Source organism: Zea mays, chromosome 5 (assembly GCF_902167145.1).
Source record: "Zea mays cultivar B73 chromosome 5, Zm-B73-REFERENCE-NAM-5.0, whole genome shotgun sequence".
NCBI lineage: Eukaryota > Viridiplantae > Streptophyta > Magnoliopsida > Poales > Poaceae > Zea > Zea mays.
Genome location: NC_050100.1, coordinates 4,788,776 through 4,805,034, shown reverse-complemented (window position 1 = coordinate 4,805,034; position 16,259 = coordinate 4,788,776). Strand labels below are relative to the sequence as shown.

Below are 16,259 nucleotides of genomic sequence, written 5' to 3'. Positions count from 1 at the left end.
ATGTGATATCTCGATGCGATGATCTATGATGTTGAGCCATATAACCTCAATGCCATAGATCACGGAGTCGATCCTGAGGATCCAAAACAGAGTAGCAGTCGTATTATCTTATGATTCAAACACGATAACAATCCTATACACAATGTAAACATGAGGTTTTGAAAAAAAAAAGGAATACAAAAAAATCGGCCTTAGCGTCCTAACCTGCCTAGCCACATTTCAAGTCCTAGAATCGACATTGGATATTCACAAATTTGTAAAAGAATTCAATATTTCATATTTTTGTAGTGATAGATGGCATGCAGGGCGCTTCTGGTGATTTCATGCCCATGCAAAACGCTTCTAGTGACTCCATGCCCAATCGTTTGCCTCTACTGACTTCATGGCTTCACGCCCAATCGTTTGAAGATGCTCATAGAAGGGTAGGTTGTGTGTATCTGTACTCGTATGGTCAAAATGTGCGTACATGTATGTAATTGATAATAATCGTCAGCGTCTTGGCACAATTTCATGACACTCGCATAGGTGATATCATTGCTCACCTAATCAGGAAACTGCACATGCCTTTACAGCAGTCCCGCTATGGGACGCTACATTTCAATACAAAATTGAGCTACATCACGGCCTAATTCTATCGGTAAGGACCGTATCTCAGAACGAAGTAACAAGCCCTACACCTAGTTCCTCCGCGAGTTCATCCCACAACGGGATGAGAGTCAAAACAACAAGAAACACTGAAGCTATCAAGGCCGTCCTCCTCCAACCTCCAATATCGCTTACGTCGTTCAAGCATGGTTTCTCCGGTGTTCTCTGAGACAAATAAGAAGGCACGAATTAATAAGTAGGTGTTCTCATAAAAAGGCTTATGTCATTGCATTTCTGTAAAAGAATAATACAACATCCGTCCCAAAATATAGTTCTTTCTAGCCCGCTTTTTTCTGTCCACGTTTGTTCATATGATAATGAATATAGACATATACAAACTACATAATAAATGTGTAATTAGTTTAAAACGAATTATATTTTGGGACGGTGGGAGTAAATTCTTAGTGCATATCTGAAGCATCCATCTGCATCTGCTGCCCATTTTACCTGGCAAATTAGCACGTACAAACCCCAAGGAAGAGACAGTGGTCCTCCAAGCTAGAAGAAACAAAAGAAAGAAAACTAGAGTCGGATGTAATATTACTGAAGCATAATCACACAGCAGACCGTGGTAAAGGCTAAAAGTGAAGAATCATCAATAAGGGAAAACAAACTATATAACACGATATTTGAGATAGAAGTAGGTATACATTAACCGTATCATGGAGTTATTGTGTGCATGGCATATGGATGAAATCACTTCTGAAAAGCTCAGAAACCAAGCCGTCCATGACTGCAATAGAAACACGAAGCACAAGATGGAGCAACTTACCACTCCTAGTCCAAGCAACGAGTATGTTGTGAGGCCAAATCCAAACAAAGCATCCTTGCCAAAAGCACCCTGTTGAATATGTAAGTGGACTTAAAATACGCCGTTGATGAAAAGTTCGATGTTTTGCTGCTAAATACTCATGGAGTTGACGAGTTATATACAAGCCATGGTTTGGGTTTAAAAGTTCAACGGAGGCTGCAAAAACTGAATGCTCACATTGAACATATTTTTACAGAATGAGATGACATTTTTTACTGCATACTTGTTCTCATGGAACTACAATCCAAATAACTACCAGAACCTGTTATACCATGACACGCTGCTAGTAATCCTTGCGCATGTGTTAGTAGTTGCATGTTTACCTGTTTTCAGTTCTGCGATGGCCATGCTGTAGGAGGGTGTGGCGAGATTAGCTCGCACACAATGACCAGTGAATTAGCTGCATCATGAACGTAGGGATGAACACGTTCGTAGCGTGATGTGCGGCTAAGCACCGAGCATTCCTGCTCAGAATAAAAGAAGCAAAAGTTCTGAAAAGCTGCTCCTTCAGGCAGCACCAAAACCGTTCGTGAAGTGTTCTAGCTTGTGTTGGTGTGGCGTTGAACTCGTTATTGTTGAAGGATTGGAGAGGGGTATCGATGGGCAGAAACGTCGGTCGGGGGCCTTTGTCCACGGCCGAGCAAGAGGAGGGTTTCTCCCTTCTAATTCTTGCCTGCTTTATTTCTCATCCATTGATTAGATAAATAGGCTGGTTGGCCGCTCCTATCTAGCTAGAGATGAAGTTGGTTAGCCATAGGGCTATTTATAAGCCGCATAGCAGCAGGGAATAAATCAAGCAAGATCATTATCAAACCAATCTCTCTCTCTCTCTTGCAATGACCCTCTCCAAACGCCTAGGGCTGCTACCCTAGAACCAAGCCTGCGGCAGAGGGGTATAACCTCGCCGGAGAAGACAGCTATCCCCATAGACCGAAGGTCCATGACACCTGGTATCAGCTCCAGGTTATCCTCACAACCACCAGCCGCCCATCCCTCACCACCACCAGCCGCCGCGCCATCAACCGCCGCAACGCCCTCCCACCCGCCCTCTACAACTCCAGATGCATTCACTCGACTCGAAGAGAGTTTTGGCCGTTTCACAGAGAAGTGGGATCAGTTCGTTGTGATGTTCCACCGCTACAAGGAGAAGACAGAGAAGGAACTCCAAGCAGTGGTGCGGCTTCAGGCGGCAGCGCGAGGGTTCCTGGCACGCCGCTAGGTACAGTCCCTTCGTGGGGAGAAGCACCTTGCTGTGGCCTCCAGGGCCACCCCATGGCCGTCATCACATGAGCAGGCCGTGGTGCGCCTGCAAGCTGTAGTGCGCGGCTTCCTTGTTAAAGAATAAGATTGAGATGAGCTAGGATAAGGCTAGAGAATAAGATCGAGATGAGAGAATTGTGGAGAGTTGGTTAGCAGCAGATAAGTCCAAGAAAGTAGGAGTTGGTTGAGAGTTTGTAGGAGAAGTTGGTTAGCCATAGAGCTATTTATAAGCCGCATGGCAGCAGGGAATAAATCAAGCAAGATCATTATCAAACCAATCTCTCTCTCTTGCAATGACCCTCTCCAAGCGCCTAGGGCTGCTACCCTAGAACCAAGCCTGCGGCAGAGGGGTATAACCTCGCCGGAGAAGACAGCTATCCCCATGGACCGAAGGTCCATGACACCTGGTACCAGCTCCAGGTTATCCTCACCACCACCAGCCGCCCATCCCTCACCACCACCAGCCGCCGCGCCATCAGCCGCCGCAACGCCCTCCCACCCGATGAGGACATCCTCCACTATTACCCGTTGGCAAAGACGCAATTGGCCCAGTTGGCCCAATTGTAGTCGGACGGTGACCGTGTGAGCCTCAAAATTATCCCACCTTGCTTAACTTGGGAGGAGAAAGCCACTTTAAAAGGGAGAGCCACCCTTCCCCCATTGGACTAGTCTTTTGGGGCGATTGGGCCTTTCCCTGAGTTGGGTGTGCTTAACGAACTGTTGGGCTCCGGACAACCCTAACTTGTTGGGCCTAAGGAGGCCCACGGAGGGGTTGCGGCAGCAGCCATGGGCCCTCCAAGGGGAATTAGATAAGGATAGTTAGAGATAAGATTAGAAGATTAGTTGAGATTATTTAGGAGATTAGTTGAGATTATCTAGGAAGGTTATCAGTTAGTAGTTTGTTGAGAGTTTTTAGGAGATAAGGATCTCTAGCTAGATAGGGGCGGCCAACCGGCCTATTTATGTAATCAATGGATGAGAAATAAAGCAGGCAAGAATTATAAGGGAGAAACCCTGCTCTTGCTTGGCCGTGGGCAAAGGCCCCTCGGCCGGCGCCCTGTGAACCGTAACCGCGAGTACTGTTCACGCATGAACAGTACCGCACCACCTCCACCAGCAGCTCCAACCATCGAATTCCCTCTCCAATCCCTCAATCTAGCGACCATAACATCTGGTATCGGCTAGCTTGGGTTTCGATCTGATCCCATGGCTTCTGCTGCCAATTTCACGGCGTCATCCTGGCAATCGACGTCCCCATCTCTATGGACAGCGCCGCATGTCACCTTCGTCACGCCATCCTGGCAACTGACGTCCCCATCTCCATGGGCTGCGCCGCATGCCACCTTCGTCACGCCATCCTGGCAACCGGCATCCCTATCTCCATGGGCAGCATCGCCTGCCAATTTTGTCACCACATCCTGGACGCCGACGTGCCCATCCCCAGGGACAACGCCAAATTTCATCACATCATCTTCGTTGACGGTGTCTCCGTCCCCATGGGCGACGCCACTAGGGGCAGCCACGACTCAGCAATCACCAGCTCCATCGATGGGGGATTTGTGGACCAATATAAGGGCTAATCTCACAAAGATGCAAGCCACGCTCCAGAAGGTTGAGCAAGGGCTGCTGCAAATCAAGGCAGCAGTGCAACATGAGCAACACCAGCTGGCGTTGTCCGCACGGCTCCGGACGTCGGCGACTGTGGGCATACAAGCTGCTGCTCGTGGCTTCCTTGCACGACGGAGAGTGCGGGAGATGCGCCGGCGGATGCTCGAGGCAGCCTTGGTGACGGATGACCTCGGCACACGGGGGCGCGACCTCGCCCTATCGGACGGCCATCAGCAGTGGCACCGGGCCGCTATCTCCAAGTGCAAGCATGGTACGTGTCCCGCGGGCGACGAACTTCAACTCTACGACAGCGGCGGTAGGGAATGCACTCACCTTGTCATCAACAAGGGCACACTATTTAGCGCCACCACATTCCGCTACCGGCCACCACGACGGCGCCTCCGCTGGTTATTGTTGCGACCTATTCCAGGTGCCCATCCATGTGCTCCCCTTTCATGCAGATGGCGTCCATGGGATCCAGGTGACTGCACACGTGCGTGTCCGCCTTATCTTATGGGGTAAAAAAATCAGATTCGGAATAATAAGATAAGCCGAGATGTAAAAGGCTTGTCTTCTAGGTGTCTGGTTTTGGGTCAAGTAGACTCGGTCTTTGAGCACCCGTTATGCGGCAGCTCGAGGACGAGCTGCTTGTCCAGGAGGGGTGTAGTGTCAGGGCCTAAGGAGGCCCACGGAGGGGCTGCGACAGCAGCAGCCATGGGCCCTCCAAGGGGGATTAGATAAGGATAGTTAGAGATAAGATTAGAAGATTAGTTGAGATTATTTAGGAGATTAGTTAAGATTATCTAGGAAGGTTATCAGTTAGTAGTTTGTTGAGAGTTTTTAGGAGAGTTTTTAGGAGATAAGGATCTCTAGCTAGATAGGGGCGGCCAACCGGCCTATTTATGTAATCAATGGATGAGAAATAAAGCAGGCAAGAATTAGAAGGGAGAAACCCTCCTCTTGCTCGGCCGTGGGCAGAGGCCCCCGGCCGACGTTCCTGCCCATCGATACCCCTCTCCAATCTCTCACCAATCTAGTGACCATAATAGTTATTCATTGAGCTCTCATCCTCGCCGCCTGCATATAACATCGGGTTGAGGCCTAACAACTGGCATTGGAGCTGTACGTGAGGACCTTGCGCCACCATGGTGTCGCCAAGTCAGAGCCATAGCCGGACGCCACAGGCAACAGACAAGACGGGTACATCTAGCAAAGTTGATGGCTCCGGCGACAAGACCCCAACACGCACACCATCGCCAAGCTATTCGTTGTCGTGCCGCATGGACCCGCAACGTCTGCCACTCGCGAACCCATGACACACGTTGTCCACGGGATGTCGTGATTGAGCGTGTGGTCAGGGAGTCTGGCAACTCTCGCAAATGGCCGCAATTAGCGAGGACCAACTACCACTTGTGGTCTCTGTTTATGAAGCTGAATCTCCAAGCTCATCATCTACGGGACGCCATCAAGCATGGTGATGTCGAGTTCCACGATGATCGGATGGCGCTAGAGGCAATCTATAGTGGGGTTCCCCCAAAGATGATTTTCACCCTAGCGACCAAGCCATTGGCCAAGGGGGCATGGGAGGCCGTCAAGAACCCTTGCAGTTGCGATGACCGGGTGCAAAAGGCAGCCGCACAGAACGTCGCACTTACGAGTTGATCGCGATCCAGGATGGTGAATTGATTGAGGACTACACTATATGACTATGTCTGACCAACATCGTCCAACATCTAGCAACTCTTAGTGACCTAGAGCCAGACGAGAAGGTGGTTGCAAAGTACCTACACATCACACGCCCAAGGTATAAGCAACTTGTCATCTCCGGTGAAACTCTCCTCAACATCTCCACGCCCTCGATCGAGGTGACTAGAAGGCTCAAGGCAACAGATGACAACGAACCTGCACTGGCGTAATCCGTCGGTGGCAAGTTGTTGCTCACGGAGGAGCAGTACATTGAGCACTACAAGAAGCAGGACTAGAGGTCTAGCCGTGGCAGGTCAAACTCCAGCGATGGGGCCGAGGACACGGCACTGACAGCAACAACGGTTCATAGATCGGGACGAATGCGGGCCATGCCAACCCCAACGAGGCAACGATGTGTGCAAAATTTATGCCAAGAAAGACAATTGGGCCAAGGATTGCCAAGGTAAGGAGGAGCAAGCTACAAGCCCATGTGGCCCAGGATGATGAGCCCACTCTACTTCTTGCCCTAGGTGTCGTGGGAGGGAACTTTTCCCCAATTTGAAGCGCGGTGTTGGCTTCGATTGCAGCGATATCGTCGTCGGTCTGTGGCGATGGGCAGCTCCACTTCCTCGGAAAAAAGGTATTCACCCGCCTTCGACAATTCTAGAGTTTGTGACTCGAAGCGATGGATCTAGGACAATGACACATCCAACCACATGCCAGGCCCGCAGATGGTATTCTCAAGTCTCGACGCCAGCGTCACTGGCTCAGTGTGATTCGACAATGGCTCCAATGCCCACATCGAGGGGATCGGCACTGTGCTATTCTCCTACAAGACCGGCGAGCACCGCGCCATCTCCAACGTCTACTACCTATCGCGCCTCACAACCAACATCTCCATTGGCCAACTCAACGAGATCGGGTGCTAAGTGCTGGTGGAATACGGGGTGATGTGGATCCATAACGAGGAGCACTGCCTGCTTGCCAAGGTCCACCACAACCGAGGCTAGCTCTACATGCTTGACATCGTCATTGCACATCATGTCTGCCTGGCGACGCGAGGAGAAGAGGAAGCTTGGGTCTGGCATGCCCAATTCAGCCACCTCCACTTTGCCATGCTGCGCGAGATGGATAGGTATGGTCTCGTCCGCGGCATGCCCCTGCTCACCCAAGTGGAGCAGGTGTGTGAAGCGTGCCTCACTGGTAAACATTGTCGCTCACCAATCCCTCAACGTGCACTGGGGCAAGCGACAGAGGTGCTGCAGCTGCTCCATAGCGACCTTTTGCAATTCCATCTCACCATCAATGCCGAGTGGGAATCGGTACTTCTCGTCGATGACCGCTCCTGGCAGTGTTATTAAAACTACGTTTAAACGATGTTTAAACTACGTTTAATCGTCAAAACTCTAATTAGGGGTTGAAACCACGTTTTAGCGTTTTGGCGTTCTAAACTGTAAAACACAGTGTTTTATGCATTTTAGATCATTAGCTACTTTTGGGCCCAGTCTATTAATTACTTTTGAGGTTCAATCCAGCTCATGGGTGAAGTTTTGGTAAGCCACTAACCTCTCTATTTTGGTATTTAACTTCATATTATTGTCTGAAATTATGATGTATTGGTATTTTTCATGTGTTGTTTAAAACTACGTTTAAACTTTGTTTAAACGTTTAAAAGTCAAAATTTCACCCATGAGCGTTCCAACGTTTTACCGTTTTAATAACCTTGGCTCCTGGTATATGTGGTTGTCTCTGCTTCCCCGCATGGATGCTACAAGCACATCTAGGTGGCGGCTGAGCACAAGTCCGACAAGCAAGTTCATGCACTCCACATGGACTGGGGAGTTTTTGGCAAAGGACTCCAAGCAATACTACATCGAGCTAGGACTCTGTGACGAGCTAACATGCCCTACTCTCCTCAGCAGAACGACATCATTGAGCACTGCTATCAGACCATGGTCGGATAGCTCAGAGCATGATCAAGGCAAATGGACTCTCGGACGAATTCTAGGGCGAGGCAATCACTATGGCAGTTTGTCTGCTCAATCGCTCATTGTCAAAGAGTGTGGGTGGCAACACCACCCCCCCCCCTACTAGCTCTGGACCGCGAGTGTCCCTGACGTTCATCATCTGCGCACCTTTGGGTGTACCACATACATGAATGTGACGACACCAGATCTAAAGTAGCTCGACGATCGGAGCAAAGCACACCATCTTCTTCAACTATGAAGCGGGCTCCAAGGCGTACCAGGTGTACGACCTAGCGTCACGATGCGTCGAAGTGGAAGACTTCATCGTCGAGAACTTTAACATGTCGTTGTCTAGGTCGATCACCACCACAACAATGACGAGCGCAACTACATCAATTGGGGTTGATGTTTCACCTACGACCTCATCAGCACCGCCAACCCACACCTCACCAGCGCATGACACTAGGAGTGCGACGCTGAGCACACACACACTCAAGGACACGTCCCTAATTGAGTTTGTGTCGCCACCCGGTGTTGACACTTCACAGCAGCTAGACGCAAACCACAACAACGATGCCCGCTCCGGTACCGTGACATTGATAATGTACTAGGGTCGGCCATGCCACCGGGGGTCACCACACATGAGTTGGATGAGCAGTTGTTGCTGGCAAATGAAGCTAAGCCGACGACATTTAATGAGACACAAGAGCTAACACCAAACCATGCTCAATGAGTTCACCTCCATCAAAACGAATGACACCTAGGAGCTTGTCGAACTACCGCCTAGGGTCTGACCGATCAACCTCAAGTGGGGCTACAGCACCAATCATGATGAAGCCAGGCTCATCAATCATCACCAAGTTCAAAGCCAGACTTGTCGCCAAGGGGTATGTACAACGTCAAGGTGTCCACTCCGACAAGATTTTTGCTCTGATGGCGTGACTTGACTCTGTGTGATTGTTGTTGGCCTACGCCACGAGTGAAGGCTGGCCAATGCACCACATGACGCCAAGTTGGCCTTTCTCAAAGGCGAGTTGCAGGATGTACGTCAAGCATCATGCCTGGTTCGTGCTCAAAGGGCGTGCGGACAAGGAGCTCCACCTGATCAAGGCGCTCTATGGTCTCCGTCAACCCCTCCGTGCATGATACTCGAAACTAGACGCCTCGCTCAAGCGTGGAGTGCCTCTAAGCATCCTGTGTATCTGTGAGGTCAGGGAGAACGACGTCTCAGTGTGGGAGTCTACGTCGACGACTTAGTAATCACTGGTGGTAACCACTCCGACATTGACAAGTTCAAGCAGAAAATGAAGAACACATTCCAGATGAGTAATCTAGGGTTGCTGAGGTACTACCTTGGCCTGGAGGTGGCACAATCTGAGATGGGGATCACTGTAAGCCAGATGAGTGATCTAGGGTTTGTCAGGCTGCAATCCAAGCAACACCCCAATGGAGCCCAGGTTGAAGCTAAGTCAAGCTTTGTCCCTGCTGTTGACGCTCCTCGGTATAGGTTCATTGTTGGTTCTCTGTGCTATTTGGTGAATTCAAGGCCAGATTTGGCGTTCTCAATGGGGTACATAAGCAGATTCATTGAGAAACCACTGGACATATGGCAGCAGTAAAGAGAGTGCTCAGGTAAATTGCAAGGACTCTTCACTACGGTTGCCACTACTAGAGGACGAAGGAGGCACAGCTTGAAGGTTATAGTGACAGTGACCTTGCTGGAGATATTGATACAAGGAAGAGTACCTCTAGTGTCCTGTTCTTCCTCAGCAGCAACATCATAACCTGGCAGTCTCAAAAGCAGAAGGTGGTAGCCCCGTCATCATGCGAAGCTGAGTACAACCCTGTTTTCTATGATCGTAGCAAGATTGATGTTAGATATCATTTTTTCAAGAATTCATCAAGGAGAACAGGGTCACAGTTGAGTCCATTGGGACTGTTAAGCAGCTGGCTACAATTTGACAAAGGCCCGGAGACATGAGCGGTGCAGTGAACTTCGTACTAAGCTCGGGGTCATTGATGTACCGAACGTGCGCAAGGCTTAAGAGAATTTGTTAGTAATCCGTGTGCATGGTAGTTGCATGTTTAGCTGTTTTCAATTCTGCATGTGCACGAGCTCCCACCTGTGGTGGCCTTGCGCATAGGAGGGCGTGGCAAGATTAGCTCACACACAGCCCTGGAATGACCAGTGAATTAGCGGCATCGTGGACATGGGGATGGACACGTTTGTAGCGTGATGTGTGGCTAAGCGCCAAGCATTTCTGCTCTTTGTATTCAGAATAAAAGAAGCAATAGGAGTTCAGAAAAGTTGTGCTTTCAGGCAGCACCAAAACCATTCGTGTTCCAAGTGTTCTCGTGTGTATTGGTGTTGTGTTGAGCTCGTTCTTCATAGGACTCTCATCCTCACCGGTAGCGTATAATGTCAGGTTGATGCCTGACACACACTACGATGGAGCGGCACAGGAAAAGCATCTGCAATACTGTAACAGTGTACCTTGCTGTAGTCTAAACACACCCAGACTCTGGACCATATTAACATAATTATATAATAATGTTTGGTGATAGCTAACAATCCTATGAAAACAATATGTACTCTAAACAAATAGTAATATTTTAGTGATGATTTCTTGGATACAAAAGTAAAAAATACGAAACATATTTTGTGGAAGACAAGTATAATTACTCAGGCATTACCGCATTAGTCTAAACTTGTTTATGGGATCGCAAGGCACATTACTTAGAAACTTAGCATAACAGGTCAAAGAAAAGCATGTCCAAAAACAGTGTTAGGCGCTGTAGAACATCTCAAGTACTGGTAGCGTGGATGTCTGATATTCTGGCTTTATTAATCAGAACTTAACAGGAATTTTTACCTGTAATGCTCTTCCACCATCAAGACATCCAACAGGAAGCATATTAAATGCAGTAGTAGTTAAACCACACCTAAAAACTTGCAATAATTAGAAAAGCAACACTTGTTTGGTTGCAAGGGCTTGAGGGTTTAGGAAACAATACTTTACCAGCCTGCAATCACTAGAGGGTGGATCGAAACTGTAGCAGCATGCATAGCTCTGGAAGTAAATATACGTTCATTAGAAACAACCAAGTAGATTATTTCAAATCATGCCACAGATCAGACTAATGTGCTCAGAAATTATACAAATAGGTAGGAATTGGAATAGAACAAGTGTCACTTGTATCTAAGTCGGTGTACGATCCACAATGGTGGTCCATAATATAAGCATAAGAATCCAATGACATATCATTGTTCATATGTATAAGTTAAAATAATTGATTTGTTTCCTCTTGAACTGATCTGGTAAGTGCGTTGTGACTGGTAAGGGAAGAGGTAAAACTATCCATGTGTTCGAGAATGGCATCTAATAGGTCTCCAATGATACTCGTGATTCCATGAAGTGGTGAATATATGACAAACAGAACTGGGAAAAAATAAAGCCTAATGACTAGTATAGATTAGAAGTGAATTGAGTTCAAAATATCAAGTATCAGATACCTGTATCCAAGTGTTGCTCTACTAATGAGTCCAAGCAATAATGAACCCTGGAACAGCTGGCTAGGTACTTCTACTAAATCACTTGCCCCAACAGGATTTGAAGAGAGTAATAAGCCTACAAAGAACATTGAAAAGGAAAGTGCAGCTCCAGCCACAGGACCAGCCATTGATATGTCAAACATTGTCTTTCGATCCGGAAGAATGGACTTGAACTACATGAGTAAATATAAAAGGTAAGAAATGTCAAGGAAAAAAGTATGCATCGTATATCAGTCTTATGTTCAGTGCACAGCCAGAAATGTGCATAAACAGAACCAGTTAGGGCCAAAAAAAGATTGATTGCTATCTGGGCAATACAACTACAGAGCATACCTCTGGCAATTGATGAAATTAAGCATTATTCGAATTATTTAAGTTTATTCAGTGACCTATATAAAGTTGGCCAGAGATATTTTGAAAGAGGTATGCTACAGTTTATGTTGTAGGCTGTACATTAGTAGCTTTTAAATCAGCTAGTGTAGAAGAAAACATTAAAGTACATGGCCTTATCAAGATGCCACGCAGTGGCGGACCCAGAAATCTTCGAGAGCCTAGGCAAAGATAATACTCATACTATAAACATATAGCTTTGCCTAGTTTTTACCCATGTTTAACTATATTTTACTGCTTGGTGCACGTTTAAAGGTTCATTAGCACTAATGGAGGAGCCTGGGCAAGAGCCCATGCTTGCTTGCACTTGAGTCCGCCCCTGATGCAACCATAGCATGCTACTGATCAATATCTATCTAGAAACAAGAAAGCAGCAGCAGGCACATTCAACTCTGGTTGTCCAAGAAACTCCTTAGTCCCATATATTTGACCTCCTTTAAGAAATACTAACCTGAGTAATTGCACCAAAAGTTCCAAGGGTGAAGTTCGGAATAAAGAAAGGAATGCCTAGTTTCACATTTTTTGGAAATGCTGCCAAAAAGTGTCCAATTTCCTGCATGCAGAACGTCGACATATTAGGTAGAATTAAAACATACCAAAAAGAAAGGACACATAAAACAACAGTTCTAACAACCATGTAAATTTTCATAAGTTTAAAGGATCCTTGGCAAGAGTCCAATTTGTTTACATGTAGGTCATTGTTTTTTATATTGTGCTTCAAATTAATCCCTTGTAAGACTATAAGCAATACAAAGTCCTTCCAAAAGAATAACACTATCAAATTTGAGTTTGATATAGAGACCTCTATAAAAGAATGCTTTCAACATTGGAACTAATAAAAAATAATTCTGAATAAGGTAATTCACTAATCGAAAACAAATAAAACCTGTAAATTCAATTTCACTAAAAAACACTATTGATGACAAATTGGAGCAAACATGGTAGCATTGAAACTGATTGAATGGTTGTATGCTGTTCACATAGCTTCTTTACATGTTAAAAGGAACTAAGAAACGAACAGAAACTAATGGATAAAGAGATGTTCAACATAATTACGGTACTAATTACATGAAATAATTGGATAGCCAAGACACCGTAAGCCACTGGCAAAGCCGATTCCACAAATGGGAGCAGAAGTTGCATATCAGGAGGGGGTCCAGTAGAATTTGGATCAGTGAAATATGAAACAATTTCTGGTGGAAGACTGCTAATCTGCATAAAACTAAAGTGCATAAGCAACTTGATGCTGATGTGTATTAAGATGAAGTAGCATACAATAGACGAAGAGTAAGATAAGCATACCTTTGATGCAATTCCTAGCTCAACACAGGAGAACATAGTGAGAAGGAAAAGTGACAGAGAAATGACATACTGCCATAGGGTAGTAGGTCCAGGCTCAGAAACTTCCTTCCTAAGCAAACCAAAACTAACACGTGGTCCCCCACGTGGGTCATCCCCTTCTGAATTGGGTTCCTCCACCATAAAAAGATTGTATTTTTCACCAGCAAGTTCGCGTAGTTGCCTTTGAAGTTTTGCAAAGATTTCCTCCCTCTTCCCACGGAGATTCCCAATGAAAAGGACTCCTTCACCGAGATCACCAAAAGGCTCTTCTTTTGTCAACCAGAATGTCGTATAACCAAAGAGTTTTTCCTTAATTGCCATGACATCAACTGGGTCAACCTTTTCCGGGCCTAGAAGTTCCAATAGTTTAACTGTATCGATATTATCAACACTAAAACTCAACAGTGGTGGCTCGCTTGATACACCAGGATTCTGGTTAAAGTAAAAAGTAGCAGAACAGGTTTAGAGATGAGAAATATTCATGCACATAGTACCAACACAGATGTTGTTTACAGATTATAAGGAATGTGTAATTTGAAGACAAAACCAAAGAGACGAATAATTAGCCCAATCATTTCAAAATAAAATATGATCTACGGCAGGTAACTACATAAAAGCACAATTGGACCTCGCACAAGTAAAGGATAAAATACAAGTAGCCGTACAGTTATTGTCAGATAACAGGGAAACAGAGCAGGATCCAATGATTGGGTACAATTTAATACAACCCAGCGTGAAGTGCCAGAATGTTTTCATTAAATACATTAGTTTCACTGTGATCATTAACCATAGGAACAAGCACACTGTGATTCTTTCGCACCCATATGTGAAACTGAATGTTAAGCACGCAATATCAAGTGAAAACAACAGACCATTAAAATTGCAAGGATGCATTGAAGTATTGAACTCCGGCAGCATACTAGGCCCAAAATTAACTCAAGACCAACCCTATGAGGGATGGTGCCTGTGCACAATTACGCACCTAGCAACTCAATTCAGGCAAAAATATTTACATAACCATATATCTGGAATATCACTAGTTATGGAAGTTTGGATGCTGCCACATGCAGGCCATGCCAAACAATTGGCCAGCCAAAATTTAGCGGAGGAATCGGCCAGGATTGAACTAGAAAATTAACGGCTGCATGGGCACAGGAACCAGGGCAAGCCAAATCTCGGCTGCCATCCAAATGGTATCCTTGTCCACGGTCAACCACCAAAATTGGGCCAGGCTTCCACGGGCAACAATTCAAACTGCCCTATATGCCAGTAGCCCAGTACTACTATTTGCTCTAATCTCTAATATACAGCTTACCAGCAACTAGTATAAAAAGTATATAACAGAATTCCATTTGAAAATCAACAATGAGCAGATAACCAGTACGTTAGCCGCACTCTAATTGTATAAAATCAGATCATTCCACAAAAGCTCTGGCTAGTGAATGGTGAAGAGTCACATAACACTGAGCTCAATACAAAGCTACACATACACCCACACACAAATCTCTACAAGGCATCCATTCCCCAGCTAACCCAACGCCCACAGCTAACCCCTCACTACGTTACCCATCGAAATGAACAATATCTCCCACCAGAAACAAATTAACAAACAAACCCCGGACTGAGTGGTTGTTCCATCATTGCAAAGGTTGATCAATCGTGCATTTTAGTGTTACCCCGGACGAGGATGAGGACGAAAAGCTCCCTGATCGGCTCCGCTCAGACGCCAGCTCCTCCGCAGCGCCCACCTGTGTCTCCGCTGGGGCTGGGTCCGGGGCCGGGGCCGCCGTCGCCGAGGCCTCCTCCTCGCCACGCTTCTCCCCCTCCTCCACGCCGTCGCCGTCGGTGGAGAAGCATCGAAGCCGGTCGCACCGCCTCAGAGCCCTCCACCCGACCTTCAGCCTCCATCCCAAGCACACGCCGATCGAGCAGCCTGGAGCGGAACTGGAGGAGGCCCGGGGCCTGGGGAGGCGGAGGCGGGAGGTGGATAGGTGAACAAGCGGTGAGCTGGCGAGCGCAGCGGCCATTCCCAGCTTAGCGTGCAGCGACGAGCGGCTCGCCGAGTTCGCCGGTGCGGTGATCGGACGCGGGGGGCGGGGAGACGGTGGTGCCGTGGTGGACCGGTGGGGACCGCCGGACCGGGGAGGAGGAGGATAGGGTGCGATGGAGGAAGAGGGTGCAGGGTGCTGGATTTGGTTCGGACCGACGTGGCAGCGAGTTTGACGGCGACCCGGCGACGCTTTCCAGTGTCCACGTCCAACGCAGAAATATCCGGTGAAAACAATCCGCAGTTTCACGCAGGGGTCAACTGAACTGTGAGATGCAGCGGGCTGGCCTGTTTGGCGGCCTGGCCCAAGGATCCATGTGGGCTTTAGGTTAAGGCTGTCCTCTAATGTGTTGTTTGGTTCAATCATTGTTAAATGAATAATAATGGGATCTTTTATCGGTGGTAATGTTTACTAGTTATAATTAGACTGTATAGTATTACATAGTATTATTAAATCAAACAAAAGTATGGATATACATTACCTCATATAATCCATTTACGTTATATTTGGGCAAACCAAACACCACCTAAATTTATTTCAGCACTATCCCACATTCTCTCCATATCAACATTATCTCTTCCCCTCTTTCACTATCACCTGCAGGCTGCAACGGTCCCTCTATTTCATCCCCCTAAATACCACTCATATCATAAATATCATTTTTCTTCCAGCTACCATAACTACCATCCTTTCTCAATTTTCGTTGCATTCTTCAACTTGTGTACAGACCGCTCGAACTACGAAAATCAGTAGTAACGTTTCAGGCAAAATATATGTGACACCCATGGCAAACAAATGAGTAATACTCAGGTTGAAACGAAGGAGCGTCACAATATTCCAAAATTTCAAGCATCCCATTTGTTGCAAACATCAACTAATAAGTTGTCATACAATTTGTATTCTAACCTAGATCTTCTCGATCAAAGAAATTGTTGATTGTGATCATGGTA

At 46.7% G+C, this 16,259-nt stretch overlaps 1 protein-coding gene across 12 annotated transcripts; it reads right to left on the bottom strand.

Annotated features, from left to right (window-relative positions):
• Positions 1–415: 415 nt before the first annotated feature.
• Positions 416–15,698, bottom strand: LOC100276230 (uncharacterized). 12 transcript variants are annotated; one of them, XR_566547.4, is made up of 12 exons: positions 14,938–15,698; positions 13,223–13,693; positions 12,989–13,132; positions 12,372–12,473; positions 11,492–11,703; positions 10,998–11,048; positions 10,851–10,920; positions 9,724–9,828; positions 9,330–9,575; positions 1,418–1,486; positions 1,093–1,143; positions 423–810 (listed from the first exon to the last, which is right to left on the bottom strand). XR_566547.4 is itself a non-coding variant. In NM_001150068.2 (10 exons), the coding sequence occupies exons 1-10, from the start codon at positions 15,286–15,288 to the stop codon at positions 652–654; spliced, it is 1,680 nt and encodes a 559-aa protein (NP_001143540.2). In that variant the 5' UTR covers positions 15,289–15,430; the 3' UTR covers positions 416–651. The 12 variants fall into 12 exon arrangements, 4 of the variants coding, with proteins under 4 accessions (NP_001143540.2, XP_020408809.2, XP_008681627.2 ...); XR_002269417.3 differs by having other exon boundaries at positions 9,724–9,821; XR_002269416.3 differs by lacking the exon at positions 9,330–9,575 and adding an exon at positions 1,780–1,920 and having other exon boundaries at positions 447–810; positions 9,724–9,821.
• Positions 15,699–16,259: the final 561 nt, after the last annotated feature.

Excerpts from the sequence above, each read along its gene's own strand:
- LOC100276230 (XM_008683405.4), bottom strand. The coding sequence starts at position 15,675 with ATGATTGAACCAAACAACACATTAGAGGACAGCCTTAACCTAAAGCCC. Across the intron at positions 13,133-13,222 it reads AGCTAGGAATTGCATCAAAG|ATTAGCAGTCTTCCACCAGA; the intron begins GTATGCTTATCT and ends AGTTTTATGCAG. Across the intron at positions 11,049-11,491 it reads AGAGCAACACTTGGATACAG|AGCTATGCATGCTGCTACAG; the intron begins GTATCTGATACT and ends ATTTACTTCCAG.